The sequence below is a fragment of the Pteronotus mesoamericanus genome, unplaced genomic scaffold (assembly GCF_021234165.1).
Source record: "Pteronotus mesoamericanus isolate MK-2021 breed Mesoamerican mustached bat unplaced genomic scaffold, CSHL_Meso_final contig_202, whole genome shotgun sequence".
NCBI lineage: Eukaryota > Metazoa > Chordata > Mammalia > Chiroptera > Mormoopidae > Pteronotus > Pteronotus mesoamericanus.
In genome coordinates this window covers 8,321,950-8,349,808 of record NW_026555086.1, presented here as the reverse complement: position 1 = coordinate 8,349,808, position 27,859 = coordinate 8,321,950, and the positions used below count along the sequence as shown (strand labels likewise).

Genomic DNA, 27,859 nt, shown 5'->3' with positions numbered 1-27,859 from the left:
CTCTCTGTGGGGCCCGGAGGGCTAGGGCAGCAGCGAGCGGGGAGGGGGCTGCAGGCAAGGGCACCCAGCACAGAGCCTGGCCTGGCCGGGGAGCCGCCTCCCCACCGAGGGCGCAGGAGAGCTTGGTGGGCGAGAGCCCCAAACACGGGCGGTCACTCACAGGTAAGCCCCTGCGCCTCAGGCTCCTCGCCTCTAGGTGGGCTCAGCACGCACACCAGCCTCAGAGCCCCCAAAGCACTGAGCCCTGGGGCCCGCCAGCTCTGAGGGCACAAGGAGCGTTCTGGCCCCGGCCGAGCCTGCGGGACCAGGGAGAGCTTGGGGCTTGCGGCCCCGGCCGTGCCTCAGCCCGCCTGTGACGGGGCAGGCTGGGACGGAGCAGGGGTCAGAAATCGCGTGTCCCAAGCTCCTCCCCGACCCGTGGCCCCTCTGCCCAGCAGCCTGGGCCTGGCCCCCGAATCTGCACAGCTCCGCAGGAACCTGGGGAACTCCGGAGGGGGCTTGAGGACCAGACAGGCAGAGGGCAAGCCTGGAGAGGCTCAGCCCGGCCAGGCGCCGCCCCACCCCCTCTGAGAGGCCCCTCTGTGCCAACCCTGCCTGCTGCCCCCCCGCTCCCCAGCCCCGCCATCCGCCCATTCGCCGGGGTCCTGGTCCCCCAGCTGCCAGGTTTGCTCTCATGATGCCCCCATGTGCTGTGAGACAGAAAGAAAGGTCCACAGAGCCACCCCCATTGTTGGGGCTGGAGATGCAGAGCCTGCTACACTCTGGTTCAGGGGATGAGGCTGCACTGGGTTTTGGGGCTACGTTGCCACATTTCCCCGACATGCCTGCCTCCTCCGCGCCTTCCCTCAGAGCCCTGCCTGCAAACTCTTCACCTACCCCTATCTCTGAAAGGGCACAGCGCCCCCACCCCCGCCCCTACCCGCCCACCCACTTGTGGCTCTTGCTGAGGATGAAGTGACGGGGGAGAGGGCTTGGCTGGAACACCGTCCATGCGGACCCCCGCATGGCTGTCCCTGACCCTCCCCTCCTGTCCTTATCGTGCTAGGTCAGGCCAGGAAGGCCATCCCACAACCCACACACCGAGCCACAGCTCTGCGGCCTCCTCCACAGGCCGTTCCTTCTGCAAGGCTGCCCCTCCCCCTCTTCCCACAGCCGTGAAGCCACCCAGCCCTAGTTTCCTCATGGCTCCCACCACCGAACAGGCCTTCAGGCACAGGCCCCTGTGCTCTCCTCCCGCAGCTGCTGTGTGAGCACCAGCAAGCCACGGTCCTCTCTGGGCTCCTCCCCATCGCGATTCATGGCCTCCCCCCGCAGTTTCTGATTTGATTGGTCTGGGGTGGTGCCCAGCTTTGGGAGTGCTCTCAAGCTTCTCCTACCAGTTGACTCCAGGGTTAGGAAATGCAGAGGGTGGGGCTTTCTTCCCGAGGGTGTTCGGTGTCAGGCCCCCACGTCGCCACCGGCCTCGGTCAGTGGCTCAGCCTCTGACCCGGAGGTGCGCGGTACCCGGGAACTGTGATGTGGAAGGCAGAGACCGCAACGGGGCAAAGTCTGCGCCCATCGGCAGTGGAGACTGAAACGCTTGGCTGGCCAGATACCGCAGGGGCTGCTGCCCCAGCAGCTCCACAAGCAGCCGCTGCCTCCAAGCAGCAGGAGGGCTCAGGCCAGCCTCCTGCAGGCACTCAGCCAGCGCCACCCACCCTGGCCAGGCCGCGCCTCTGCCAGAGTGAGGGAGGTGGGCCACAGGGTGTCACAGAAACAGCCAGTCCCCGGAGACACGCGGACAAGGGTCCCGTCCCCCTCCCATCCAACCTGCAGCGACCTCAGGCAAGCCTCTGTTAGACTCTGGGCCTCAGGGGGCCTAGAGCTACTAGCAGCAAAATGGTGAGGCGCCCAGCCCTGCGTCCTGCTGGAGTCAGAGCAACTAAAGCACCGTAACAGGAAAAGAAAAGAGAAAAAAAAAAACCAACCCTAAGCTGATTTTTCTTTTTTCCCAGAGCTTACAGAAGTCAATAGAAAATGTCCCAGGTTAATAATACATCAGGAAACAGTAGTAGAAGCGCGTTATTTATTACTCTGCCCATGGCCGCCGCATGAACGACAACTGTTGGACTGGCTGCCTCTCAGGGGGCAGTTTGCAGGAAACTGGACCTTTTGATAAGTCCTTTTTACCAGTTCAGGTTTATTAATATCTCTTTATTAAATGTATTTATTAAAAAGTGACTCCAGCCTTTCCAGTGTTGTTCTGAGAGGCCAGCGCTGCTAACAGAAGCATTTTTGGCCAATGAAGCCAAAATAAGGGCAAGGGTCCCCCTTCTGGAGTCAGGCTGCTGGGGTTCAAATCCTCGCTCTACAACTGACAAGCTGTGCCGCCTGGGGCCAGTTACTCAGCCACTCTGGCCTCAGTTTCTTCATCTATAAAATGTGAGTAATAGTCACTCCCTGGTGCTGGCTTGTATAATTGTGAGACATTCTCATTGTATAAACCTGTAACTCATACAAGCAACTGTTTTACAGAAACAGGGTTATTCAGCTATACACCGTTTGTGCTGCTTCCTTGCTTTCTTCTTGCCAGGAGATTATGACTATTGTTCCAGATCAGTACATGGAGTTCCGTTTCATTCTAACTGATGCCAGAAGTCCACTGCACAGAACGTAGTATTTACTTACCCATAACCTCCTATTAAAGGAAATGCAGGCGTTTCCAGTTTTTAGTGTAATATGCTTCTCAGCAATTCACATCTATCTGGGGGCACATGTGTGGTTATTTCTAAAGGATATTCCTAAGAGGGAGATAGCTGGGTCAGAGTTTATGTAATTAAAACTTTTATACATACTGCTAAATTGCCCTCCTTAGAAGCTGGTACCAGTTTAGACTCTCTCCAATACTGTAAGAAAATGCCCATTTTCTCATGCCCATCCTGCTGGGTTTTAACTCTTGCTGATCTACTGAGGAACGATATCATTGTTTCAGCATGCCCATTTATAATTGGGAAGGAGACCAAACACCTTTTCCTAACTTTCTTATCCATTTTTGTTTCCTCTCGTGTGAACCAAATGTTTACGTCCTTGGCCCATTTTTAATTTAGCTTTTTGTCACTGATCTATTCATTTTCTTACTGATTTATAGGACCTCTTTTCAAATTAAAATCCTTAATTTGTTAACACATACGGGGCAGTATTTTCTGGTGGTCTACTGCATGCTTTTTAGAAAAAATTCTTGGTGTCTTTGGTCATAGAAAGTTTTACATTATTTTTTAGTTAAAGATCATATTCCTTATGAATTTTGGCTTTCATGACTTAGATTTCTCTAGTTAACATTTGTAAAAAATATGTCCTCTTGCCCTGGCTGCTGTGGCTCAGTGGATTGAGCACTGGCCTGAGAACCAAAGGGTCACTGGTTCGATTCCCAATCAGGGTACACGCCTGGGTTGTGGGCCCGGCCCTCAGTAGGGGGTATGTGAGAGGCAACCACACGTTAATGTTTCTCTCCCTCTCTTTCTCTCTCTCTCCTTTCCCCTTCTCTAAAAATAAATAAAGTTTTCAAAAACAAATATATATCCTCTTATATTTTCTTTTAATACTTTTATAGTTTTGTTTGACATTTAACCCACCCATCTTTAATCCACTGGGAATGTTCACATATATGTATAGGATGCGAGGTAGGAATCTAATTGTATTTCCTCCTAAATAGAGAGCCAATTGTCCCAACAACAGGTGTTGATTGATCCATCGTTTCTTTGATGACTTGTGATGTCCCTTTGCCAAATGTAACTCTCTGACATTTCAAGCAGGCTTCTTGTGACTGGTACATGGCAGAACTGTAAATGTTGACTCTGAGAACAGCTGAAATGTTATCTAAATATGAATTAGCGTATACGATAGGGCAGCAAAGCACAGGTCTGAGAACGCAGAATGGACAGTGAATCTGAGTGGCTTCTGACATAAATACAATATTTGTGGCTTCAGCCTGGGTTCTGTTTTCAAACTAGCTTTCTACACTTACAATATAATTTCTACATTTTAAGTGTACACAGGCCAATGACTTAACAAATGTGTACCCTTGGGTAACAGACACCGCCAATCAAGATATACAACATTTCCATCTTTCCAGAAAGTTCCTTTGTGCCCCTTTGCTGTCAACCTCCCCTCCACCCCCAGCCCAGGCAACCATAGTTCTTCTCAAACCGTGTGCATGTAGTACACTGATAACATTTTCAGAGGAGCGCATAGCCCAGCTGCTGCATGAGCCCGTTGGCTGGGAAGGAAGGCCAACTTCCCCTCCAGAAAAGGACTTCTCTCTTGGGGCTCACAGACACCTCCCTGGACCTGTTTGGTTAAAAGATGGTGGGTAACCCAGGCCGGGTCTCCCCAACGTCAGCCAGGCAAGTTCATTCTGACGTTTTTCTCCAAGTCTACAAATCAAATCTGCCAATTATTTACCTCACATGTTTTGTTTTGTTTTTTTTAGATCTATGGATCTTTTTAAATGCAATGCAAAATGATTGCTTTTAAAAGAAAACATGCTACCCCTGTGTTAAGCAGCCAGGGTCACATGCCAGAATTAACAAAAGGCTATTGATGAGACTAAAGGTCAAAATTACTCTTCCTGTGTCATCTAACATCGCACTGATATTGCCTGATGGGGAGAACCAGATACAAAAGAGGTAAGTGAGCAGCCGAGGAAGGATCCAGAACTTAAAATGGAGGCTTGTGCTCTGAGGGGCCAGACAGCCTCTCGGAGGGGGACAAGCCAGCCTCCCAGGGTCGGAGGGCCCGGGGGGCCGCCTTCATCCCTGAAGCTTGGGGAACAGACCCCCTGTGGGGAAAGCCCACACACCCTCTTCCTGCAAGAGCCCCTCTGCTCACAGGTTCTGGGGCCTTCCATCCAGAGAAGAAAGGATGAGTGTTTGGAGGGCCACTCCAGGGGAACGTACCTTTGGAGTCGGGCAGACTGGTACTTAATTCTGGGTTCTCAGGGAAGAAAATAACCTTTCTGAGCCTCACTTCCGCCACCTGTGAAATAGGCAGAATAACAATACTTTATTGTAAGGACTGAATGAGGTGCGGTTTGTAAATAAACTGCTTGGCTCGCTTGGCCTTGCTCTCTGTAAACACAGCCAGCCACCTTTCATTTCCCCTAGCGTCTTGGAAGATGCAGACCTTGGAGACAGCGGCCTTTGTCCCAGTGACAGAGTAGTTAATAAAATCAGCCCATGCTGAAGGAAGTGGCTCTGCAGCCACCAATTAATTAGTTGTTCATTAAAATCTTCTTGTGTTGCTAATAGGAGCAATGAACCACCTGCAGGCTAACTGAACGGATTGGGAGCTCGGTCTGGAAGCAGGGCCCGCAGGATTTGGGTGTGTGGAAGCCCTGGCCATAGAGCAGGAACCGTGGCACCTGCTCTGAAACCACCACACCAGAGGCTCCTTCTGGGCGTGGACACCCAGACCTGGACGGGCCTGGGAGCTAACTCCAGCCCTCCAGGCCTGGCAGGGGCAGAGAGGCAGCCTTGGTGGGTGGGAATTACTTTTTGCAATACCGGGCACATCCACGGTGCCAGGCGCGGGGCGGCTTAGCTCCCGTAACCCTCCCAGCCCTGCAGGTGCAGGGGAGGAGCTTGGAGGCTCAGAGAGGACGAACAGTGGGAGGCTGGGGCCGGGTCCTTGCACTAACACTGCCTTTCCCCTGCAGCAGTGGACGTGGAGATCCGGGCCACACCCCGGAGGGACCATCACACCCTGATAGGCCTGATGGGCAGGGCCGGTGGGGCCCTTGAAATTCATGCACAGTGTCCCCTCTCCCTTTTCCCTGAGGTGGGACCGAGGCTCAGAATGGGGCAGGGACTGGCTTAAAGCCCAGAGCTGGAGGCCAGAGCCTGCCTCAGCTCAGGGAAGGCAAGACAGAGGGCCGCAGTGAGTTGCGCCTCAGAGCTATTGCTCACCCCTCTTCCGCAAGAAGCTGCTCACCCAAGCCAACTATTGGGTTAACACCCTTGTTAGAGATATAGGTGTGAAGGCAACTGGTTTGGGGCCCTGTCGTTCTCAAGTTTGTGGGTTCTGTAGGCAGCTTCAGCTAATTAATGATTTCCCAGTCACCATAACCCCTGAACCTTCCAACGCAGACCTTGGCGTTTGGCTATAGCGCCCTCATCCCCAAAGGTCAGATGGAGCTGGAGGCAGACAGAGGGATGAATGGCCCTTCCTCGTGGTTCACCAATGGGGAAAGTGAGGCCCAAAGAGGAAAGAGACAGGCCACAGTTACACAGCCACGCAGCAGTGGCAAAGCTGGGGCTAGAACCTGGAGTGCCACCCTCCAGGCGAGGAAGCCAGGGCCTGCTGAGCGGCTCTGGCTGACGCTCTGCCCTCTCTGAATCTGTTTCTCATCTCCAAAATGAAGGTGTTGCACTAGATGAGAAGAGCAAGCACAAGAGTAGTATCGTGTCCATTCATTCCGTTGACTTGGAGGGGAATGCGAGACTGTTTTACGATTCCATTTTTCAAAACAGGTATTATTTATATGCATTCTCTTAAGGGCATTCCAGTGATTAACTCTGTTCTCCTCTCAACTCGGGGAGGTGCTTCCCGTGAGGACCACGCGCACGCTGCAGATCTGGAGGCTGAGGCCTGGAGAGGTTGGGTCGCTTCCCCGGGGTCGCATCACCCCGGCGTCGGGGAGCTGGGACCCCCCCGGCCGGCCCCGCCCCAGGGCCCTTGCTCTTAACCAGCCACCACAAGCCCCCACTTCATAAACCAGCCGGGGAGGAGGAGGAAGGAGGTTCTTGGGACAACTGTGTGGGGACAGGTGGACATAGGAGAGGTCCCCGAGAGATGTGCCACTGGTCGGGGAGTTGGAGTCCACGTACCTGCCTCCCCAGGGAAAGGAAGTCACCTCATCTTCCTAGGTCCTGCCCGTCGTAGGTAATTCACTTCTGCTCACGCCACCGCAGAGAACAGAGATTCCCTGCAACGGTAACACCGAAATGATGACAAGTTGCAGGTGGGACATGTGTAGAAACGGACATTACAAAAACAACATTTTCTTTTATGCAACTCAACATGATACAGCCACTTGATGGATACGTCCCCTTAGACCCTCAAATTCAGTGAATCTAAAACTGATATTGCGATTTCCATGGCTGGGGATGGCAGAACCTGCTTTTCCCATGGAACATAGTTTAGAGTGTTGAGTAAAATGTTTTAAGGTGCTGAAGGGTTCAAAAGATCAAGGAGAAACAGCAGGCCAAATTCAAAGGGGAAATATAAACCCAAAGATGTAAGCGAAATGACAGAACCACCAAAGCCACTTCTGTATTAGAGGTGTTTGCAGATGCTCCATGCTTGGGCTTAGGTTCAGGGGTTTCAGAGAGAGCAGCATAGAAGTGAAGGCCAAGGGCCAGTCACAGCAGAAAAGCCAAGCCTTTCCCTGTAAACTGGGACCCTACCTCAAACCAGAACTGAACCGTGCCCCTCCCTCTGGCCCCAGAAAGTGATTTGGAACAGGGTGGAGCAGGAGCAAAGCGGAAGGGGAAGAAGCCAGTTCCGAGAACTGGTAGCCACAGGCTGCTGCTCATGTACTTTGCCACCCCTAGTATAATGGTCCGAAATGTTTCCATCTATAACTGTCCCAACTGCGTATCAGAAACAAGTGCAAGGCCAAAGAGAACCACATTCACTCCAGACATTGTGAGAAGTCTCACAAATAATTTTTCAAAGCCAATGACTGTAACAAGGTCAAAGATGACAAAGTACATGAAGACAAGAAGGGATGTGAGCAGAAGCAGACCCATGGTTATTGCAAATATTATAATGATCAGACAAAGGGGATAAAATAACTCTTCTTTTGAAAAAAGTGAACAAGCTGAAAATATATGCAGAGAATAGTTAACTATAAAAAGAAGCATGGCGTATTTGAAAAAGAACCACAGAAAACTTTTAGAAATTAAAACAAATGTCAATTAAAATAGAAATGCAATGGACACATTTAGCAGCAGACTAGACATAGTAGAAGAGAAAATGAGCAAACTTGAAGATAGATCTGAATAAATTATCTGGAATGTACTCCATAAAGACAGGAAGATAGAAAATACTGATAAGAGTGTATGAAACATAGAGGATTAGTAAGAGAAACATCTCACTTATATTTAAGCAGAATCCTAAGGAAAGAGAATGAACGGGTCAGAAGAAATAGCAAAGGACAGTGACTGAATACTTAAGAGTATTTTCCAGAATTGATGCAAGTTATCTGTCCTCAGATTCAAGTGGCCCAGAAAATCCCAACCAGAATATATACAAAGATATTGACATTTAACAGAAAGATGAAAACAATGAGAAAATATTAAAACCAGCCAGAGGGAAAAGACAATTTACTTTGAAAGGAATGGCAATTAGACTTATAGATCATTCTCAACAGCAAAGGTGGAAATGAGAGAACAGTAGCATAAAATACTTAATCTTAGGAAACAAAATAACTGCCAACCTATAACCTATAGTCAGCTCAAATATCTTTCAAAAATGAAGACAAAATAAAGGCTTTTTTGCTGGCAAACCAAAACTGAGAGAGTTCATCACCAGCAAACTCTCACTACACAAAGCTCTAAAATAAGTACTTGAGGCAGAAGGAAAATTATTTAGATGGAAGCCTAAAGATATAAAAAAAGAATAGAGAGTAGATAAAGGGGTAGATATGTGTGAAAACATACAAAACATTAACTGTATAAAACAGTAATAATAAAGTCTAGCAGATTTTAATATTTAATGAAAATGCCAGACAACATGACATAAATTGGGAATTGGAAGTAAACACCGTAGAACCAAAATGTTCTAATATCAGTGTGTTATCCAGAGGAAGGGTAAAGGTTTTGATTAATTTTAGACTTTGATAAATTAAGCGTGCTTATTATGATTTTTAGGGTAAACACTGAATCAAGGGTCAGGACATTCTGACCCAAGGACTCAATCCGTTTGCAGTCAGCTTTTGTGTGGCCTGCAAGCTAAGAATGGCTTCTACACATTAAAAAGTTTATAAAGATTCCAACAAAGAATGTGTGACAGACTGTGATACAAAAAGCTAAAAATATTTACTACCTGGCTCTTAACAGAAATAGCTTGTCAGCTCCTGCAGTGAATGAGTAGAAACAAAGTATATCATTACAAACTAGTTAACGGAATAAAATTAAATGATAAAAAACAGGCAAACAATTTTTCAAGCTCAGAAAGAAAAGAAAAAGATGAAAATGAGTAAGAGAAGTGACACAAAATAAGATGACAGGTTTCATTCTAAATATTTGCAGCAGATGTATGTTACATTTAATTTATCCATATGGATGTTTACATTAACTATAACTGGACTAAATGCTCTATCTAGTTAAAAGGCAAAGAATTTCAGATGTGTGTGGGGGAGGGTTTATGCTGTTTGAAAATGAACAGACACATCTAAAACATAAGAGTAAAGTTTAAAGTAATAACATTAAATAGTTGTAAAAAAAGAAAACTGATGTAGCTATACTCCTAAAAGACAAAATAGACTTCAAAGCAAAAAGCCCTGGAGATGAGATAAAGATCACAATAAAAGTTCATTGGACTAGGAGGACATAAAATTAAATTTATATGTACTTAATAATATAAGATGAAAATATACAAAGCAAAACTTACTGAGGCTCCATGGAAGCATAGACAAATCAAGAGTCATAATAGGCTCCTTAGAGATTTTAAATAGATTTTAAGGCTCCTTTTTCAATGGCATAATGTACACAAGGACATAGCAGATTTGAAAAACTCAGTTAATGAACTAGACTTAACAAACATGAACAAAAACGCTGCACACGACAATTGTTAAAATACACATTTCAAGAACATCCAGACATTTATTAATATGGCCTGTATTCTGGGCAATGAAACAAATCTCAATTCATTTCAGGGGATTTAAATCATTGAGATAATTTTATAACTAGGGAATCCCCATATATTTTGAAAAATTTAAAGACATTCTTTTTAATAACCTATGGGTCAAAGAAGACATCACAATTAAAAACATTTCACCTTGGCTGGGTAGCTTAGTTGGTTAGAGTGTCGTCCTAGACACACCAAGGTTGCACGTTCAGTCTCCCATCAGGGCACATGCAAGAAGCAACCAAGGAATACATGTATAAGTAGAATAACAAATCAATGTTCTCTCTCTCTCTCAAGTTAATAAATAATAAAATTTTTAAATTTCTAACCGAACAATAATGAAAACATTACCATTCAAAACCAGTAGTTAATTTTCCTAAAGTAATACTTATAGGGAAATATATATGTTATATATAGGATATATAGGAACAAATAGGGACTTAACCTTCATTATATAAGCATCCATTTCAAGGAGTTAGAGAAAGAAGAGTAAATTAAACCTAAAAAAAGGAGCAAAAAATTATAAATGTAATAGCACAAATTAACAAAACAGAAAGCAAACATACAATTAAGAAAAGCAACAAATCAAAATTGTCTTTTGTGAGGTAGATTTAACATTAGAAAAAACAACGTAATTCACAACATTAACAGATCAAAGGCAAATATTCTAATGATCATTGAAACATACACAAAATAGATGCTCAACAAAACCCAGTATCCACTCATGATTAAAAAAAAGAAAACCCTGAGCAAACTAGAAATGGGGAAGGACTTTCTCAATCTGATAACGGGTGTGTCTCGTTTCGTTTTATGAGTGGGTACAAGTCTGTTTATTTCACACTTACACTTTCATTTTCTTCTGTTGCCCTAGGAATGACCATGGCTTCATGGCATCAGACAAAGCCCGTCTATTATCTCACAGCTGTGTAGGTCGAGTGAGCTCAGAATGGCTCAGCTGGCTCTCTGCCTGGCTAGAAATCGTGGTACTTCGCAGGTCTGCAGGGCTTCTGGAGGCTCTGGGAACTAGTCTACATCCAAGCTCTTGGCTGAACTCAATTCTGTGCGGTTTATCGCAGGACTAAGCTCGACTCTCTTCCTGGCTCTCCGCCAAGGTTGATTTTTGCTCCTAGAGGCTGCGGGTCTCCTTTCTCATGCTTTTCTTGCGCTCTCTCCAGCAGTAGCAGGCGAAATCCCTCACACACCTTGCATCTCTGAGTCCAGCTGGAGAAAATGTGCTTTTAAAGTGCTCGTGTGATTAGACTGGGCACACACAGGTAATCCCTGGTAATAGTCCTATGTTGAAGTCTGTGTCCCTAATTACACCTGCAAAGTCCCTTTGGCCATGTCCTGTAATGTCATCCTTCGTTTTTACCTTCCTTCCTCCCCTTTCTTTACCCTTTGGAGAAAAGTTCAGGGTTTCAGTCCCTTTTTGCCGAGTAAAGAAAACAGATGGGATGAAGTCTAATGCCTTGTTGAACTCCAGCCGTACGGGAGACAGCAGGTTATCAAAAGTCACAGATATTTATAGCAACTTTTTTCATAATCATCAAAACTTGGAAGCAGTAGGTGGATACATAAACATCAAAGGCGAACGCGGACTCCCCTGAGCTACCGCTTGTCGGAGCCCAGTGATGGGCCACCCGGAAGAAGCGCTCCAGGTGCGCTTCGAGAGCGCTCGCCATTGGCTGCTCCCTCGAAGGACCGTGCTCCCATTGGCCAACGCGCTGGCTGGGGCGGACCTCCTGGAGACCTCCCGTAACCCCGAGAGAGAAGTGCCGCATTGGTCCAGTCCCCTGCTCACCTGCTCGCAGCCCCCACGCTCACACCCTGCCGGCGGTGGTGTTACCTGGTCGCCCTGAAGCTCCCGCTCCGGGCCCCGGGTGCCGCACCACGGGTGTGTTTTTAAAAAAACAAAACCAAAAAACCCTATAGCAAGTATATTTTAAGGTGAAACTGTCAAAAATTTTTTTCTTCGAAATTGGTAGCGAGATAAAGAAGCATGCTTTTACTACAGCGCTTCAATATTGTTATGTAAGACATAGCCTGTACAGTAAGGAAAGGAGAAGAAATAAAACATACAGGAATTGGAAAGAAAAAACAAAGCGTCATCATTCATGGATAATATGATGAGTTCATTAAAATATTTACAGATAAACTATTAGAATTAATTAGAGTTTACTAAGGTTGGATACAAAAATCAATATTAAAACATCGTTATACAATACTATATAGTAGCCACAATTAGACAATAAATTTTTTTAAAAATCATTGAAAAGTCCTGACAAGCTGGTCCCATATGCCCCTGCGTCCAGGTAGCCATGCTTCGAGGTAGTCCCCTCCCCTTGCACGGGCTACATTTAGTAACTCATTTCTAATGAATAGAATATGGCAGAAAACACATGATGTCATTTCTGACATTCGGTTACTAAAAGACCGTGGCTTCCACGTCCCCTTCTCTCTCGGCTCCTCTGCTCCTGGGGAAGCTGGCTGCCACGTCCTTGGGCAGCCCTGTGAGTCCCCTCCACAAGTCAAGCCTCCAGGTGAGACCGCAGCCCTAGCCATCAACTTGACTGCAATCTGATGAAAGACCTTAAGCTGGAGCCGCCCAACGAGGTGCCTGACCCAGAAACACTGGAGACAGTAAATGTTTGTTGTTTTAGACGCTAAGTTTAGCGGTGATTCATTACATGCCAATAGATAACTATTACGACTACCATTGACAATACTTCAAAATATGTCCGGTCACTAAAAATAAATCTAACCAGAAATGTGCAAAACTCAGAAAAAAATTCTAAAACTTAATTGGGATGTGCAGAAGTAAACTAGAGCAGCCACCAACAGTCCCACACATATGTGGCTGCCTGGCTTATGGCCAAGGTGGCATTTCTGAGCATTAAGGAAAGAGCTGACTTTTCAATAAATGGTGCTAGGACAGTTGAGTATCCATGTGGGAAAAACAATATTTGACCCTAGCACGTACTATTCATGAAAATCAGTTGTGGGTAAATGACAGCTCTAACTGTGAAAAGTTATAAAACTTTTGGGCAACATAGAAGAGTGTCTTCCTGATTTTGAAGTAAGGAAGAATTTCTTAAACACAAAATCTTTTCTGTAAAAAGAAAGTTAAATCAATGAGAATAAATTAAATGGAAAAATTTCTGTTTATCAAAGGCTCATGAGAAAAAAATAAAAAAAAACTGAGAGGGAGAATAAATTTGCAGTAATATAACAAAGGAGTAGTACCCAGAATATGTAAATATCGGCTACACATCAATAAGAAAAAGATGAGAAGGGAGCCTAGGATGAGCCCTTGAGTAGGGCAGTGTGTGTAGAAGAAACTGCCAGAGGCAGCAGTGAGTGGTGGGGACAGCGGGACAGGTAAGCAGATGCCCCAATAGAAGGGCGTTATCAAGGTTGCCGCTGAAGGCAGTGAGGTCTCCATGACCTCAGGGGCTCCAGAATTGTTGCCCTGAAGGACGGGAAGCTGGATTGCCGACTTCCCATCAGCCAGCACCCCCGTTCGGGTCTTTTCCACAATGTTGGGGAAGCCCCGGGGGTAGGATGAGGAAAACCAGGCTCTCTGACACTGGTGGTTTGTCCTACACAGTGGCTGAACTCAGAGCGACACTGGCACCAGAAGCATCTGTCACAAAGACAAACAACCCAATAGAAAACAGGCAAAAGATTTGAATAGGCACTTTCAAAAAAAAAATAAGAGGAAATCCAACTGGCCAATATATATACACGAAGAGGGGCTCGATCTCGTCAATTGCCTTGGAAATGCAACTTACAAATGCAACAATGAGATCCCACTGCACACTCAACAGATTACTAAAAATTAGCAGTGCCAAGTGTGGAACCAGGGAGTCATGGGAACAGTTGCCCAGTCTGGGTGGGACTCCAGCTTTATTTAACTGCTTCAGAGAACTGGCAACATCCAGGAAAGTTGAAGATACCTACCACCTATAGCCCAGAAAATCTCCTGCACATATAGCTTGGAGAGAACCATATATATACATATGCACCACGCCTTACATAGGTGAGTACTGCTGGAGCATTGCTGACAAGAGCAGCCCAACTTGCAGAATGTCCCAAACGGCCCTCAGCAGGAAAATGGGCTCGCAGCTTGCAGGGCGGTCCTGCCGGGAAGAGCATAGAGCAATGAACACAGATACACGGTATCTACATGCAACAACCCAGATGACTCCAGCACACAGAACGGTGAGTTGAAAGGAGGGGGTTCTGTTCATATTGTACCATCTTCCAAAACAGGCAAAACCAGACCTCTATTGTGTAGTGATGCAGCTTCAAGTGGTAAAACTATCAAAAGTGAGGAAGCGGTTCCTCTACAAGCCAGGACGCTTCCCTCTCCAGCGCGGGGAGGCGTGGCGCGGAGGCCTGGAGACTTCTGGGTGGTGGTCACTTGGGGATTTGCTTTCTAATTGTTGTTAAATTGTGTGTATATCCTGTATGTTCTCTATAGTTCACAATCTTTTTAATGTGTAATAGTCAACAATTACATAAGTAAAACTGACACACACACACACACACGCCACTTGTCCTTTCTTCTTGGGCTCCCCACCCAAGTTAGAGACAAGTCACCCCACCTACCCAAGACCCCAAGTACCGGCTTTGATGACTCCCCCCTCCAACCTGATGTTCAGTCTGGCATCCCGCCTGTGGAGGGTCCCCCTCCCGGCACCTCTCAGAGTCGCCCCCCTCCCTCCACCCCCCTTACCCTGCGGTTCTCTCACTTGTCCCTCCCACCGCCACCCTGCCCACCGAGCCCACTAGCTTGCTCTTGCTCTCTCTCTCTCTCTTTCTCTCTCTTCACCTCCCAACCCCAAGCTTCCACCCCAAACACTTTTCCCCTCCCTGTTCCCCTGTCCAACCCTGTGCAACACGAGGTCTCAGCTAGAAGCCCCTTGGGGGAAGAAACCTTCCTGCTGGGCAGGGTTACACCCCTCACCCTGACTTAACACCTCCGCCTAAGGAAATCACCAACCCACAGACTCCGGGCTCCAGGCTCTGGGCTCCGGGCGCCTGCTCTGGGGAAGTTTTTGTTTCTGCAGCCCGGGGGGCCTGGGCTGTGGGGACAGAGCCAGGACTTGCCTGAGACCAGAGGTTCCCACTGTTGGGGACAGCTGGAAGGAAAGCCTGAGGTGTCTCAGCGAAGCTTCCCCCGAAACCAGGAAGCCTTGGGAGGGGTAGGGCAAGAGCCAGAGCCAGCATCAGAGACCCCATGGGTTTGAGAACAAGGGCAGCAGCAGTGACCGTGAAGGGCTGAGGCTGAACCGAAGGCCCTTTCCCCGGATTCCTTCCAGGAGAAATTTAAGTCTCCCAGATGGTCATTTAACTCAAGGGCCTCCTCTGCAAATGACAAACTGAACGTCCTGCTCCTGCAGGGGGTGAAAGGTGTGAGAGTCTAATGTGATATAAAAATTAATAATGAAATGTGCCATGTTTGCACCCCCAAGTTTGTTCATACATTGCACTATGCTTTCACTGCCTGCTTCGTGAATACACTGTAAAGCAGTGATTCAACTGCACATTTTTTCCCTCGTAGGAGAGGACTTGACCTGCTTCATGTACCCAAGTGTCCCGCCGGCCTGCTGGTCTGCAAGCTCCACTCTCAGATATTCCTCTGTCTGTTTCCAGACTCTCCTTTCTGTTCTTTGGTCAATTGGTTTATCCCTGTGACATATTTCTAAATATACAGGGGGGGTTTAATTATATTTTTGTTATTCCTATCTAACTTCATTGCATTGAGATCAAAAAACGTATTCTGTATAATATCTATTGTTGAAATTTTTGGAAGCTTGCTTTCAAAGCCAGTATGCAATCAATTTTTTTAAATGGTCCATAAGTGCTTGAGAACAATCTGACTGCAGGACACAGAATTCAATTAATGTCCATTAGATCAAGCTTTGTACTCACGTTGTTCAAATCTATATACGGGTCAACATTTTCCAGCTTTGCTATCAGTAATTGAGAAGCATTTGAAATATCCCATGTTGATGGTAGATTTGTCGGTTTTTCTTTATTCTATCATTTTTTAAAGTCAGTTTTATTGAAGTAAATTTACACACAATAAAATTCACTCATCCCTGCCCCCGCATCCGGTGGAGAATTTCCAGGAAGTGGCCGCATCCCAGAGCCCGGACCCCAGTGGGTCTCAGGACCACATGCCTGGGACCATTTCCTGGAACCACCGGACCCACTCTGAGCCGCCACGGCCACATCCTCTCTTGAGTAGCCCTTGGCAGGGTCTAGGAAGCCAGGCCCCGACTGGGGGTGAAAAGGGAGGTCCCAGGCAAGGTCCTGTTTCACTGGGCTGCCCAGGTGCCTGGGTCACTGTGCCCCGGTACCGCCCTAGAGAGGGGCTGGAAGTTCCCATGATCCCTTCGCACCCTGATTGGAATAGGAACCACTCCAAGGTCTGGGGAGCCTGGACCAAGTCAAGGCTGGGCTAAACCTAAACTGGGGGACTCCCATCACTCTGATAGAAGTGGGGGTACGCTCTGCTTGGAGTCGGAGTGGGAAAGACACCTTCTCTGCGGGGCACTTGGAGAGGTTCCACGGAAGAAGCGATACAGGAGCCATCGGGTATTTAAATAGAGCAGGAGTCAGGGGATCGAAGGGTGCGGGACATGTGGCAACAGCACGCAGGCAGCGTTGTGTGGGGAATGTTCCTAAAATAACAAAAGGCCAGCTAGACTATAGAGCATAGGCCGCTCTGGGGAGAGGCGGAGGAGGTGGCCAGGTGCCCAGCGGGCGGCTGGGCCTGTGAGGATGCGCAGACCTGGGCCCGGGGCTTAGACAGGCTGGCCTCAGAGGCTCCTCTGACGCTGTTAGTAATAATAGCAAAAATACCACGATAACAATAATAACCATTTGTTGAGCACTTAATCTTCATATAGATTATTTTATTTAACCTCCAAAGTGAGTCCTACTGTACCCCTATTTACAGGTGGGAAAGTTAAGGTACAAAAAGATTGAGTGGCTTATCCACAGTCACTGAGTTAGCAAGTGGCAGAGCTGGCCTTTGAGCCTGTGCAGTCTGGCTCCAGCTCTAATTCCTTCCCTGTGCCATTCAAGGTCATTACAGTTTGTCTGGCAGCTTGGAGCCTATACCGGCTCACTGCGCTAGGGCCAGGAAAGCCCAGAGCACAAGACCCCAAGAGCCAGAGCGGGCCGCTGTGTTTGGTAAAGAGACAAATAGCTGTGTGAACAGTGCGGACATTCCTCCTCCTGGTCACTCAGCAGGCGCAATCCTGGAAGCAGGACCTCTCCCCTCTGGTGTGTCATCTTCACAGACAGGTGATCTCAGCATTTCCAGACGCGGTGCAGTTTTGTTGCCAATCGCCTCTGAGCAAAAGCCAACAGCGCCCCCTGGTGTGCATCCTGGGAAAGGCTCTGGCTTCATGATTTTCCCGCTTGGTCTGACATACAGGTCGAGGGCAATGGTGATTCTGGGCAACTGCGGCCAGGGCTTGGATTTAGAATCCATACCCTCACGCCTAAAGGGAAACTCAGTTCTACCCAATCGTCCAATAACCGAGTCATTGGGGCCCATCTGGCTCAGGTGTAGGGGAAAGAGACATTCCCCTCCTAACCCCTGGAAGCCCTGTGGCTCCGGCCCCTGTCTAAATGGCCTAGGGAGACTTGAGAGCACTGGAGGGAGAAGGAGCCTCTGGGAAGGACCGGGCTGTCTGATCGTTGAGGAGAGTGGGCATGGCGTTGGGGTCACCACAGCTTTGGGGGGGCGGTTAAAGGAAGAAAGTCTTTGGGCATAGGCAAGTAAGGTCTCAGACAGTGAGTGGGTCCCTAAGCCCTGGCCCTGGGCCAGGACGTGGCCAGGAGGAAGGTGGTAGGGCCCAGCAGGCTGCCTGGGACCCTGACCCCAGCAGGCAGGTGGCGTTAATGGGGCTCACTATGGCCCTCTTCCTTCCAGCCTTATCCAGTCTTCACAAAACTCTTAGGCTATGCAGGACCAGAGCCATGTGACTCATGTCGGATGTGGAAACTGACGGTCTATGAGAACTGACAAGCCCCAAGTCCTACAGTCATCCTCAGAGCCAGGCCTCGAAACGTGGCCTCCTGATCCCAGGCCAGCGCTCTGTCCATCGGCCTGGCCAGCTGGGCCCAAGCACCAGGGCCGAGTTTGCTGTCCCCTGGTGGGGGTAGACCTGCCCCAGAGTAGAATGCCAAGGGCATTCTGGGCATTTCCCTATGGCCCCGGGGAAGCCATGGTGGTGAAACGCCCCCTAGAGGGCACCGCATCCCTGGAGTACAGCAGCTGGCCTGCCATCTTCTCTGGTGGAAGCCAGGGCCTCGGGGTGCACGCAGCCAGAGAGGCTGGGGGCTCCAGGCCGAGAGGTCCAGGCTACTGTGTCATCTTGGAGGAGCTGAACCCCTCCATCTCCGCCTCTGCCCCTGCCTCCGCCTCCTCTCTGGAGTAACACCTCTGGAAGCAGAACCACAGGAAGAGGAAGAAACCTGCGAGCAAAAGGCTGGTCCGTGAGAGCGTCATGGGGGCATCCTGGGGCCTTTCCCAGAATTGGGGGGCCTCCTTGTCAGAGAGAGTTGGGCTTCTCTGAAGCCCAGGAGTAATTCTCAGAATGCCCTACTGTTGGAGGCCAGAAGGGGCAGAGCGTAGAGGCAGGAGGACCCGGCCACTGAGAGCCCAGAGGGTGCAGATTACAAGGCAGCCCCTCATCCTCCAGGAGGAGGCAGCCCCTACCCAGCTGGTCAGGGGGCTAGCTGTCAGCTCCTGACCCCACCCCCGGCCTGAGCTTCTCAGCAGGTGTGCACGACCCCCCAGGGCTTCCTCCAGACCACCCACAAGACCCACCGTAGAGTGAGTTGAAGATGGTGAAGAGGAAGTGCTGAGGCAGCCGGAAGATGCTGAAGGAGAAGAAGGCCAAGGTCCAGGTGGTGCCCAGTAGCATGGTGAGGCCCAGCACGGTGACAGTGTCCCTGCAGGCTCGGGTGCCTGGTGCCTTCGATCGAGCCTTCAGTGTGTGCAGGACCCGCAGTGCCCAGGCCAGCACCACCAGGTTGAAAAGGGACGTGAGGCCACCATAGCCTAAGACCAGGGCCCTGTGTACCACAGGGCTCTGCACCCAGCACCTGCAGGGGAGGGGCGAAGGGTCAGGGTTCGGGGGGCCAGACTGGGGGAAGCTGCAGGCCCTGGGCCTGGGGACCGCCTCTCGAGCCTGGTTTGGTCTCCCAGCCCAGACCTCTTATGTCTTGTCTGACTGGACAAGGGGCGAAGTCCTGGGCCCAGCTTTCCAGCCAGGCCACCATGATAGGACCCACCTGCCACCTCGGCCCCCCTATCTGCAGCCCCCATAAGCCTCCTTTCCAGCCCTTTGCCTCCCCAAGACACCTTCATGACCGGTGTTGCCTTCTACCCTGACGGACACTGTGTCACATGCTTTGGGCAGATTAGTCCATTCAGTTCTCATGATGACCCTGTGGGGCTGGTACGTGATCCTCCCCATCCTACAGATGAGGAAACTGAGGCTCTGGCTTAGGAACACACACCAGCAAAAGGCAAAAGTGGGACTTGAAGCCCCACAGTCCAGAGCCTGTGCCCCTAACGGTCACAGTCACCTGCTCAGGCTCCTGCCACTGCAGTCACAAGGGTCCTTGAACATTATTTTGGGGCTTCATCCAAGTTCATGAGTGTGGTCATGGATCATTCCCTCTCATGGCCCGGTAACCACATTTATTAACCCAGTGTCTGGTCCGTGGGCACTGGAGTTATTTTCAAGAGTTTTTTAGCCCTGGCTGGTGTGGCTCAGTGGATTGAGCACCGGCCTGCGAAGCAAAGTGTCGCCTGTTCAGTTCCCAGTCAGGACGCATGCCTGGGTTGCAGGCTGGGTCCCCGGTGGGGAGCGTGCAAAAGGAAACCACACATTGATGTTTGTCTCCCTCTCCATCTCTCTCACTTACCCCTCTCTCTGAAAATAAAGGAATAAAATCTTAAAAAAAAAAAAAAAGAAAGTTGCTGAGAGAATAGATCTTAAAAGTTCTCATCACAAGAAAAAAAAATTCAATAACTAAGTACGGTGATGAATATTAACTAGACTTATTGTCACGATCATTTCGCAATATATGCAAATATAGAATCATTATTCTGTATAGCTGAAACTAATATGATGTCATATGTCACTCATATCTCAATTAAAAAAGACATTAACATTTAAAAATAATTTAAAGAACACATATGTATGTAGGGAGAGTTTTTTAAATGCAGCGGAGTGAAAGTCACAAAGTCCAGGGTAAGCGGTGAGAGGGAGAGGCGATGAAGATTGTGAGAAGCTGGTTCTTAGGGTGAGGTTCTCTGACAGCCCAGTGTTAAGGGGCCCCCTGTCCCATAGAAGTGGCTCTTTTGTCCAAATCACATATCATAAAATACAGGTATTAAGAGTCCTAAGTCACATGTCCTCTGAACAGCCAGCCCGGCCGTCACAAGTAGAGGAATCAGCCTCTCCTCGGCCCCACTCGGCCTAGAGCCCTCGCTTCAGGAAGCCAAGGGGGACAGTGGTTGGGGGCCAGCTCTGCCATTGATCAGCTGGGTCTCCTTGGACAAGGTTCTTAAGCTGCCTGTGCCTCACTTTCCCCCTCTGTAAACAAGGGCTGGCAGTAGAACCCTGCTTTTTGTCCTGAGGATTAAATGCAAATACACAAGGTCCGCCAGAGTCAGCCCTCAGCGACCTTGTGTCAGCTGAGCAAGGAAAAGGGGTCAACAGAGGTTTGGGAAGCTTTCTCTCTGCATCGGCTGTTAGAGACGCAGAGGGTTGGTGTCCTAGGGCACAGAAAGGGGCCACAGAGTCTGTCCCCCAGGCCCTCGGAGTCCACCGCCTCTCCTTGCCCCTCCCCCTACATGTGCCTAAGCCCCATCCCTGGGCCGGCCCAGCCCCCTCGCTCTGAGTGGGACTTGGGCTCTGTCCCTGCCAGGGCAGGCACAGGTCAGAGGGGCCTGATGCGCAGCGGTGGGACAGGAGCACGCTCAGGGTCAGGCCCAGCCCCACCACAGAGCCCGAGAGCTGGTGGAGGCCGGCCGGCAGCGGCGTGTTACCAGGAGGCTAAGGCCTTGGAGGCCCGTGAATGGGCGCCGGAGTCCAGGCCACGGCTTCCTAAAATCAGCTGACATGGAACTCCAGCCTGCCCCGCAGGAGACTATCGGGCCCAGCAGAAAGGGCTGTGACAAAGCCCCCCCGGAAGCCACCCTTGCCAGGGCCGGGAGCCCGCCGCCAGGCGTGCACTCACATGGACACGTTCAGGGAGCCCGTGCTGTTCCCCAGGCTGCCAGAGAGCTGGATCGTGTGACGCCCGTAAACTGACTTCTTCACGGCCAGGAGGAGCAGGACCAGGAAGGCTGGGACCCCTGCGGAGGGGACAGAGGCCCGGCATCTGTCAGGAGACCCCAGGGACAGGCCAGTTGTGGGTCCCTAGGGCTCTGAAACAGAATTCCATTGGGCAAAGGGACAGGGTGGGAAAAGAGACTGTTCTGAGCCCCCAGGCCCTGTCACGTGGTCCAACCTCAGAGCGATTAGCCTTTGAGAAGGCTGTTCTCCAAGGTGATGTGAGTGACATCTCTGGGATGGGACCCTAGTGGCAGCAGTAGTGGTCACACTGGGGAGGTGGTGGCTGGGAGCTAATGGGAGAGAGGGCTGGAGAACAGATGAGGAACAGAGAGAGGGGGTGAGGGGGGCCCTGGGGACAACAATGACAGTGGTGCCACAGGTAGCGGTGAAGACAAGGATGAGAGGACGGTGGTGACCAGGAGGTGGTGGCAGAGGCGATGGTGGTGGAGGCAGAGGCGGTTATGGGGGCAAAGGTGGTGGCGGTGGAGGTGACGGTGGTAGAGAGTGAGGAGGTGGCAGCAGTAACAGTAATGTAGGAAGCGGTGGTGGTCGTTGGCAGAGACGATGACCCGTGGCCGTGGCAGTGGTCACTGAGAGGAGGAGGAAGAGAAAGGGAAGGCCAGGCAGGGGCAGGCGCCCCGTCCAGCTGGAAGTCTCAGGGAGCAAGAGAAGAGGGAGACGGGCTTACCCCAGCCCACGGCGCAGAGCTTGAGCACGTATCTTCGGATGTAGATGTTGTAGACACGCACCAGGAGAAGGTAGAGGTTGAAGCCCTCGATGGCCGTCCAGGTGAGGCAGCTAAGCAGCGCGTAGTGCAGGATGGCGGCCAGGCCTATGCATGCGGCCCCGGGCACCGAAGGCACGGCCATTGTGGGGCTCAGCAGGAAGGCGACATTCAGGAGCAGCACGGAGGCTTGCAGGTTCATGTGGATGCATGTTAGGGAGTCACCCTTCTTCCTGAGGTGGGGAGCATTGCCCTTGGTGGCCTGGGGACATCACCCAGGCAGCACCACCCACTGGGCTCACAGACACACGTGGACGGGGACACACATCTCCTGCCTCGCAGCCCCTGCCCCCTTGAGAAGCCCTTCCCACTCTGGCGGACAAAGTGGGAAGGAAAAAGGAGCGCTGAGCAGCCGCGGGCGGGCGGGCCTGGCACCGGGGCAGGGCGGGGGGTACCTGGTGTATAAGTACAGCAGAATAGTGAGCAGGGAAGCAATGATGGAGATAGTGCAGCCCACGAAGGAGATGTACGTGAGAGGCTCCAGCAGCTCTGCAGGGAGCGGGGCTGTGGACAGTTGCTGCGGGAGGGAAGGGGGGCTGGAGGCCAGACGCATGGAAATGCCTCCCCCAGGCTCAATCGGGAGAGACCTTCCAAGCCCCCAGTTCCAAGCCCCCCTGCCCCACAATCCTCACCATGGCCCTGGCTCAAATAGACATGGCAGACACAGTGGCTTTTCCTTCCTCCCAACTCCCAACTTCCCTTCCTCTGTGAGAGCCCGTCTTCCCTCACTGTCTGTACACAAGGGTGGGCCCACCACGCCTCCCACTGTGTGTGCACAGGGGTACCCCTCCCGGCCTGCCAGAGCCCTCCCATGTCCCGCCCACAGTGATTGGTTAAGGGGTACATATGTGACACACTCTAGGCTTGGTGGGACTCAATTGCAAGATTCTGGCGGACGGGATTGGGTCAGAGAAGCTCTCATTCTACTGGCCTAAAAGCTAGTAGGAAAGGAGGCCTGTCTAGCTGATATGGAGCCCCCGAATCAAGCCATGCCTGAAGCCTAACCCAGCCTTTTCGGGAACATAAACACGTAAGTTTCTTTTTTGTCCCTGTGAGCCTGTTTCAGGTTGGGTTTTCTGTTCCCTACACTAGCCTTGGCCCTGTTTCTCTGTCCTGAGCACAGGGCCTTCTGCAGCTCTGACCGCCGGCCCCAGGCTGCATGCACACGTACCATGAGAACAGCAAAGTAGCTGAGGTGGTTGCAGCGGCAGATCACCTGGGAATTTGAGGGCTTCTCCGTGCGACAGCCCTCAGGGCTCCAGACACCCCAGTAGTGCTTGCTGGCTCCCTCCTTCCAGAAGACACAGGTCATCGTGTAGCCTTCCTAAGGGGAGATGTCGGAGTTGGATGCCTCCAAGGGATTCAGGGGAGGGATCAGGGGCTGGAAATTGTGGGAGCCAAAGGTGACTCAATGGCACCGTTGTAGACAGTTTACTAGGCAGTGGCTGGGCTTTGCCCTCAAGCAGACCCAGAGTCTAGCCCCACCTCCACCGTGGACCCTGGGGGTGATGTGAGCAAGTCACACAGTTTCTCTGAGCCTCGGTTTATTTATCTGCAAAATGGGATTGTTTATACCAAGTTGTAGGATAGTGGAAAAATGCAAGGCAATGAGGCATCTTGAGGGCCCAGTTCCGGCCTATTCAGTAGGTGCCTAGAGTCAGCGGTCCCCTTCCTCCGCCGCCCTGTGACGAGCGATGGTGGGCGAGACCCTTTCCAGTAGGATTCATCCACAGACAACCCTGACACCAAGCCATGAGGGAGGAGGGGTGGGGTAGTGCCATGGAAACCCACAGAAGAAGGGGCAGAGAAGCGCTGAGGAGGGCAGGGACAACCGGGGCGCTGAGGCCTGGGAGGACACGCTGGATTGCAGCTGAGGTGGAGAAAGAACATTCTAGATGGAGGAAACTACAGGGGCAAAGGCCCAGAGGAGTGAAAGGAAAGGATGAAGGTGAAATTGAGAGTGCAGAGAAGAGGCTGATGGGAAGACAGGGCCGGAGCATAAAGGCCCCGGCCTTGTCAGGGAGGCTGGGGGCAGAGGGGAGGGGGCTGCAGGGTTGCCCACCCGGCGGCCCAGCTGCCTGCTTCCCCTATCAGCCTCTGCACTTCTCTTGGGGACCTTCCCACAAGGGCAGGTCAGATAAATCCAGCTTGGTCCCTGGGCCATGTGACCCAGGCCCGGCCGATGCACACATTCCATCCTCCTGGACAGCGATGATCCAGGCTTCCTATCAGTCACAGGCGGGCCTTTAGGGCTCCATTCTGGGACCCTGGTTTGCACTCATGAGAAAGAGCCCACTGAGAAGAGGGAAAGAAAGTCCAGCACTTCAGCTCCCATCTTGCCACAGAGTGCAGAGCCAAGGCAAGAAACCATTGCTGAGAGATGGAGAGAGACTGAGCTATCGTGGCATCCTATCTGCCCCTGCATCCAGCCGTGCCCGAAGCGAGAGACCAGCCCAGGACATTTCATTTACATGAGCCAATAAATTCCCTTTTGTGCTTAAGTTGGCTGGAGTTCATTTTCTATCATGTGCAATTCAAAGAATCCTGACTAATGCCGTGAGTAAAAGCTTCTCCCTTATTTCTTTGGCACAAACTTTCAAAGTATGATGGATTTAAAACAGTTCATTTTCAAGAGGGTCCCACAAGTTTGAGTTTGGTTGAACCAATGTTCAGCAGGACAGACTTAGGGGGGCAGGGATGGGGTAGAAATGGTGGCGTCCTCAAAGTACCAGACTTTGGTTGTGCCAGAAGCTGATGTTGATTGGCTCCCTGAGGTTGTTCACGGATTCGTTGTTCAGCTGGGCCCCAAAGACATAATTATGGAGCAGAAATGATTTGTTGTCATCCTGGAAGGGCAAAAGAAAAAGGTGTGCCTGGAGGGGACAGGAGGAGACCTGGACAGGGTCGCAGAGCCCCCACTTCTCCAGGCCATCCTTCCTGGCCGAGACGAGCACCACGCCTCTCCTGTGTACCACGTGGGCCGAGCCCCTGCCTTTGCACACGCTGCCCCTCCACTCGGAAAGCTGTCCTCTCGCCACCCTCCTGCTCCACCTCCTCTCTGCTTAATGCACCTTCCGCTTCACCACTATCCTAATTGCTCCCACAGCCAAGGTTAAAAGGCACCTTCTCCAGACGCCCTCCTGGACTGCTCACAGGGAATATCCACAGCCTCCCCTGGCTCACCCATTGCTTTGTATCTCTATGGTTATAACCAACCTTGAGCTAAAATTAAGTCTCTAAGATCCTAGTCTAATTGTCAAGGTTGAGAGATCTCTGAGGACAGGGCCCTGTGGCCCTGTTGTCTGTCTCTGGCCCAGGGACATGCACGTACAGAAGTAGGTTCCTTAGGTCTCATTTGCACATTATAAGTGCGCCTCCCACCATTCAGCTAAGGTTGAGGCCCAGAGAGGGGCAGCGGTGGCTCCGGTGGCACAGTGGGCGGGTCCCACTGATGCCGGTCCCCCCTGGAGCGCAGGCGGTGGCCTGGGTACCTGCAGAACCCCTGGGAGAGGGCCAGCGCCAACCCCCCCCCCCCCCCCCCCCCGCCCTCATCCCCCCGGGCCCAGCATGGTGCTAACCCGGAAGAAGTGGAAGAAGCGGTTGGTGAAGAAATAGATGCAGATGAGGCGCAGCTCCCTGGGGCGGCGAGACTTGCAGGCGTTCTGGGTCAGCTCCTTCGGGAACTGCATGGCGTGCGGGGGCCTGGCCCAGGCCTGCAGAGGTCCAACGATTTGCTGAGCCTGGTGTCAAGCCTGGCCCCAGCACCTTCCCTCTCCCTGCCCCTTGCGAAGCTCTCTCCACCTTCTCCCAGCATTTCCTTCCCCAGAGCCTCCCCCTGCAGAACCTTCCTCACAGGCCGCACCTTCTCCCAAACGTCCCGAGTCCCAGGCCTTCTCTCCAGGCTGCTCAGGCCCCGCGCAGCGGGCCCCGGGGAGGACGGGGCCCCTCCACCGCCTTCCCCCCACGCATACCCAGCACCCTTGCATTCAGCAGGAATTGCACCAGCGTCTTCCAAGCTGCTCAGATTCTCTGGCCTCTCCCGCTGCTGCCCCTGACCCCTCCCCCCAGACCTGCAAAAGCAGGAAGGGGGCACTGCCTTAGAAGGGCCATAAAGTGCCCTCATTTCTTCATTCACATGAGGAGCATCAGTTCCATTTTACAGAAAAGGTAACTCATAGCTATTAGAACAGGGCCCCAGTTGGTCGGGAGCGGGATGGATGGATCCTGGGGAAGGTTCAGGTCTTACACCTCTGGAGGATTTTTGGGATGGAGACACCAGCCCCCTCACCACCTGGCCATCTCTGACCTGGCTCTCACTGTTCAGTGAGAGGCCAGTAAAGTTGCAGCCCAGCTTGAATGCCAGCGCCTGAATGGTGTCTGTCTGCAAGCTCAAACTGTGGTCCTTCAAGCTGACATCCAGCAGTCTCTGCTCCAGACCACGGACAAGCCTGTAAGGTGACCTGGAGTCGGGGGGGGGAGGATGAGAAGGGTCCCAGACAGACTGAGTGGGCAGGGCTTCCCCGACCCCACACTCCTGTCACTTCCACCTCTGGACCTTTGCACACTCGGTGTCCCTGGCACACTCCTCCTTCCCCACCTCACTCACCCCTGCTCTTGATTAACTCTCGTTCATGTCCCAGTTTGTTGACACCTCCTCCAGGAAGCCTTTCTTGGCTGCTCCCTGTTGACTGACTGAAGTGCCCCATAGTCCCCAGGCTTCCCTGGCCAGTCATCAGCATTGACCTCTACCCAGAGCTACTCGGCCTCTGTGTCCCAGGCTCTGAGAGTCCAGCCCAAGTTTTAGAGCCCCTTCCAAGAAATATGTAGAGAGACCCATGATTCTGCACCTGGTTCTATGATGTCCATGGTTAAAGGTCCCCAACCAGGCAGTAAACTTGGTGAGGGCAGAGAGACGCATCTATCCTGCATCTCCAGAGCCTAGTGTCAGGCACATAATAGGTGCTCAGTAAATGAACATTGAATAAATGAAGTAATGGTCTACACTAGACCAACTTTGAACCACTGATTCCAGGGCAAGCTGGGACTGGGAGACACAGCTGCCTCTCAGTAGGCAAGGTAGGACCCGCAACTCACTCAGGAGTATCAGTGAGCATGATCAATTCCATGGACGTCTCCATTGTCTTCATCCAGTTCAAGGCTTCTTGCTCTCTCTCTGTGGGGAGCGAGTCAAGTGTCCCCACCTCAGCCTCTATCCACAGCTGCTTCTCCCTCACCACGGCCTATGGGCCTTCCACCCCAGCCTGAGACCGCTAGCCCACCTAGCTGCTGCCCCAAGGGGCCCTTCCAACCTCCCTTGGTTTGAGGTCACTCCCTTTCCCGGGTCTGGGCTAGGATTGCCCCCGTGGCTCAGCAGAGCCCTCTTACCTTCTGCCCTACTCTGAGAAGTCACGAGACATAGGCAGAGGAAAAGGGCCGCATGGGAACTCATGTCCTGAGCCAGGTCTTCTCCAGCAACCAGCTCCCACCCTGGAAAAGGGACCCGCTGTCATCGTCAAGGTCCAAGAGTGACCTCTAACTTCTTGGTGTCTGGCATGCCCCAAGGGTAGGACAAACGGCACCTTACTTGGTCCTCATTACTCCTGCATTTTACAGATGAGGAGGCTGAGGCTCAGTCTTGCTTTGCTTGAGGCAGCCCAGAGCCAGGTCCCTGTGAATCTAGAATCCTTGACCCGTTGGCTGGTATCACCGGCCACGAGCAGTTCTGCTTGAGCCCCTCCAACCTCCCCCAAGATGCTCCTTCTGGGGGCTTTCCCCATGGCCCTGACCTCACCCAGGGGAAGGTTGCTTG

General features: G+C 51.3%; 1 protein-coding gene across 1 annotated transcript; it reads right to left on the bottom strand.

Moving 5' to 3' along the window:
- Positions 1–18,274: 18,274 nt before the first annotated feature.
- Positions 18,275–27,499, bottom strand: ADGRG5 (adhesion G protein-coupled receptor G5). The gene is made up of 11 exons (XM_054570277.1): positions 27,436–27,499; positions 27,145–27,223; positions 26,342–26,510; positions 25,629–25,763; positions 24,780–24,896; positions 23,222–23,374; positions 22,446–22,567; positions 21,955–22,223; positions 21,169–21,286; positions 18,743–19,020; positions 18,275–18,387 (listed from the first exon to the last, which is right to left on the bottom strand). Exons 1-11 carry the CDS (start codon positions 27,497–27,499, stop codon positions 18,275–18,277), a joined length of 1,617 nt encoding a protein of 538 aa, XP_054426252.1.
- Positions 27,500–27,859: the final 360 nt, after the last annotated feature.

Bases quoted from the DNA above. Each gene is read 5' to 3' on its own strand.
- ADGRG5 (XM_054570277.1), bottom strand. From the start codon at position 27,499: ATGAGTTCCCATGCGGCCCTTTTCCTCTGCCTATGTCTCGTGACTTCT. The intron at 22,568-23,221 runs GTACGTGTGCAT...TCCCTCCCGCAG, and splicing joins GCTACTTTGCTGTTCTCATG to CAACTGTCCACAGCCCCGCT. The intron at 21,287-21,954 runs GTAAGCCCGTCT...TCCCCTCCGCAG, and splicing joins GCTCTGCGCCGTGGGCTGGG to GGGTCCCAGCCTTCCTGGTC.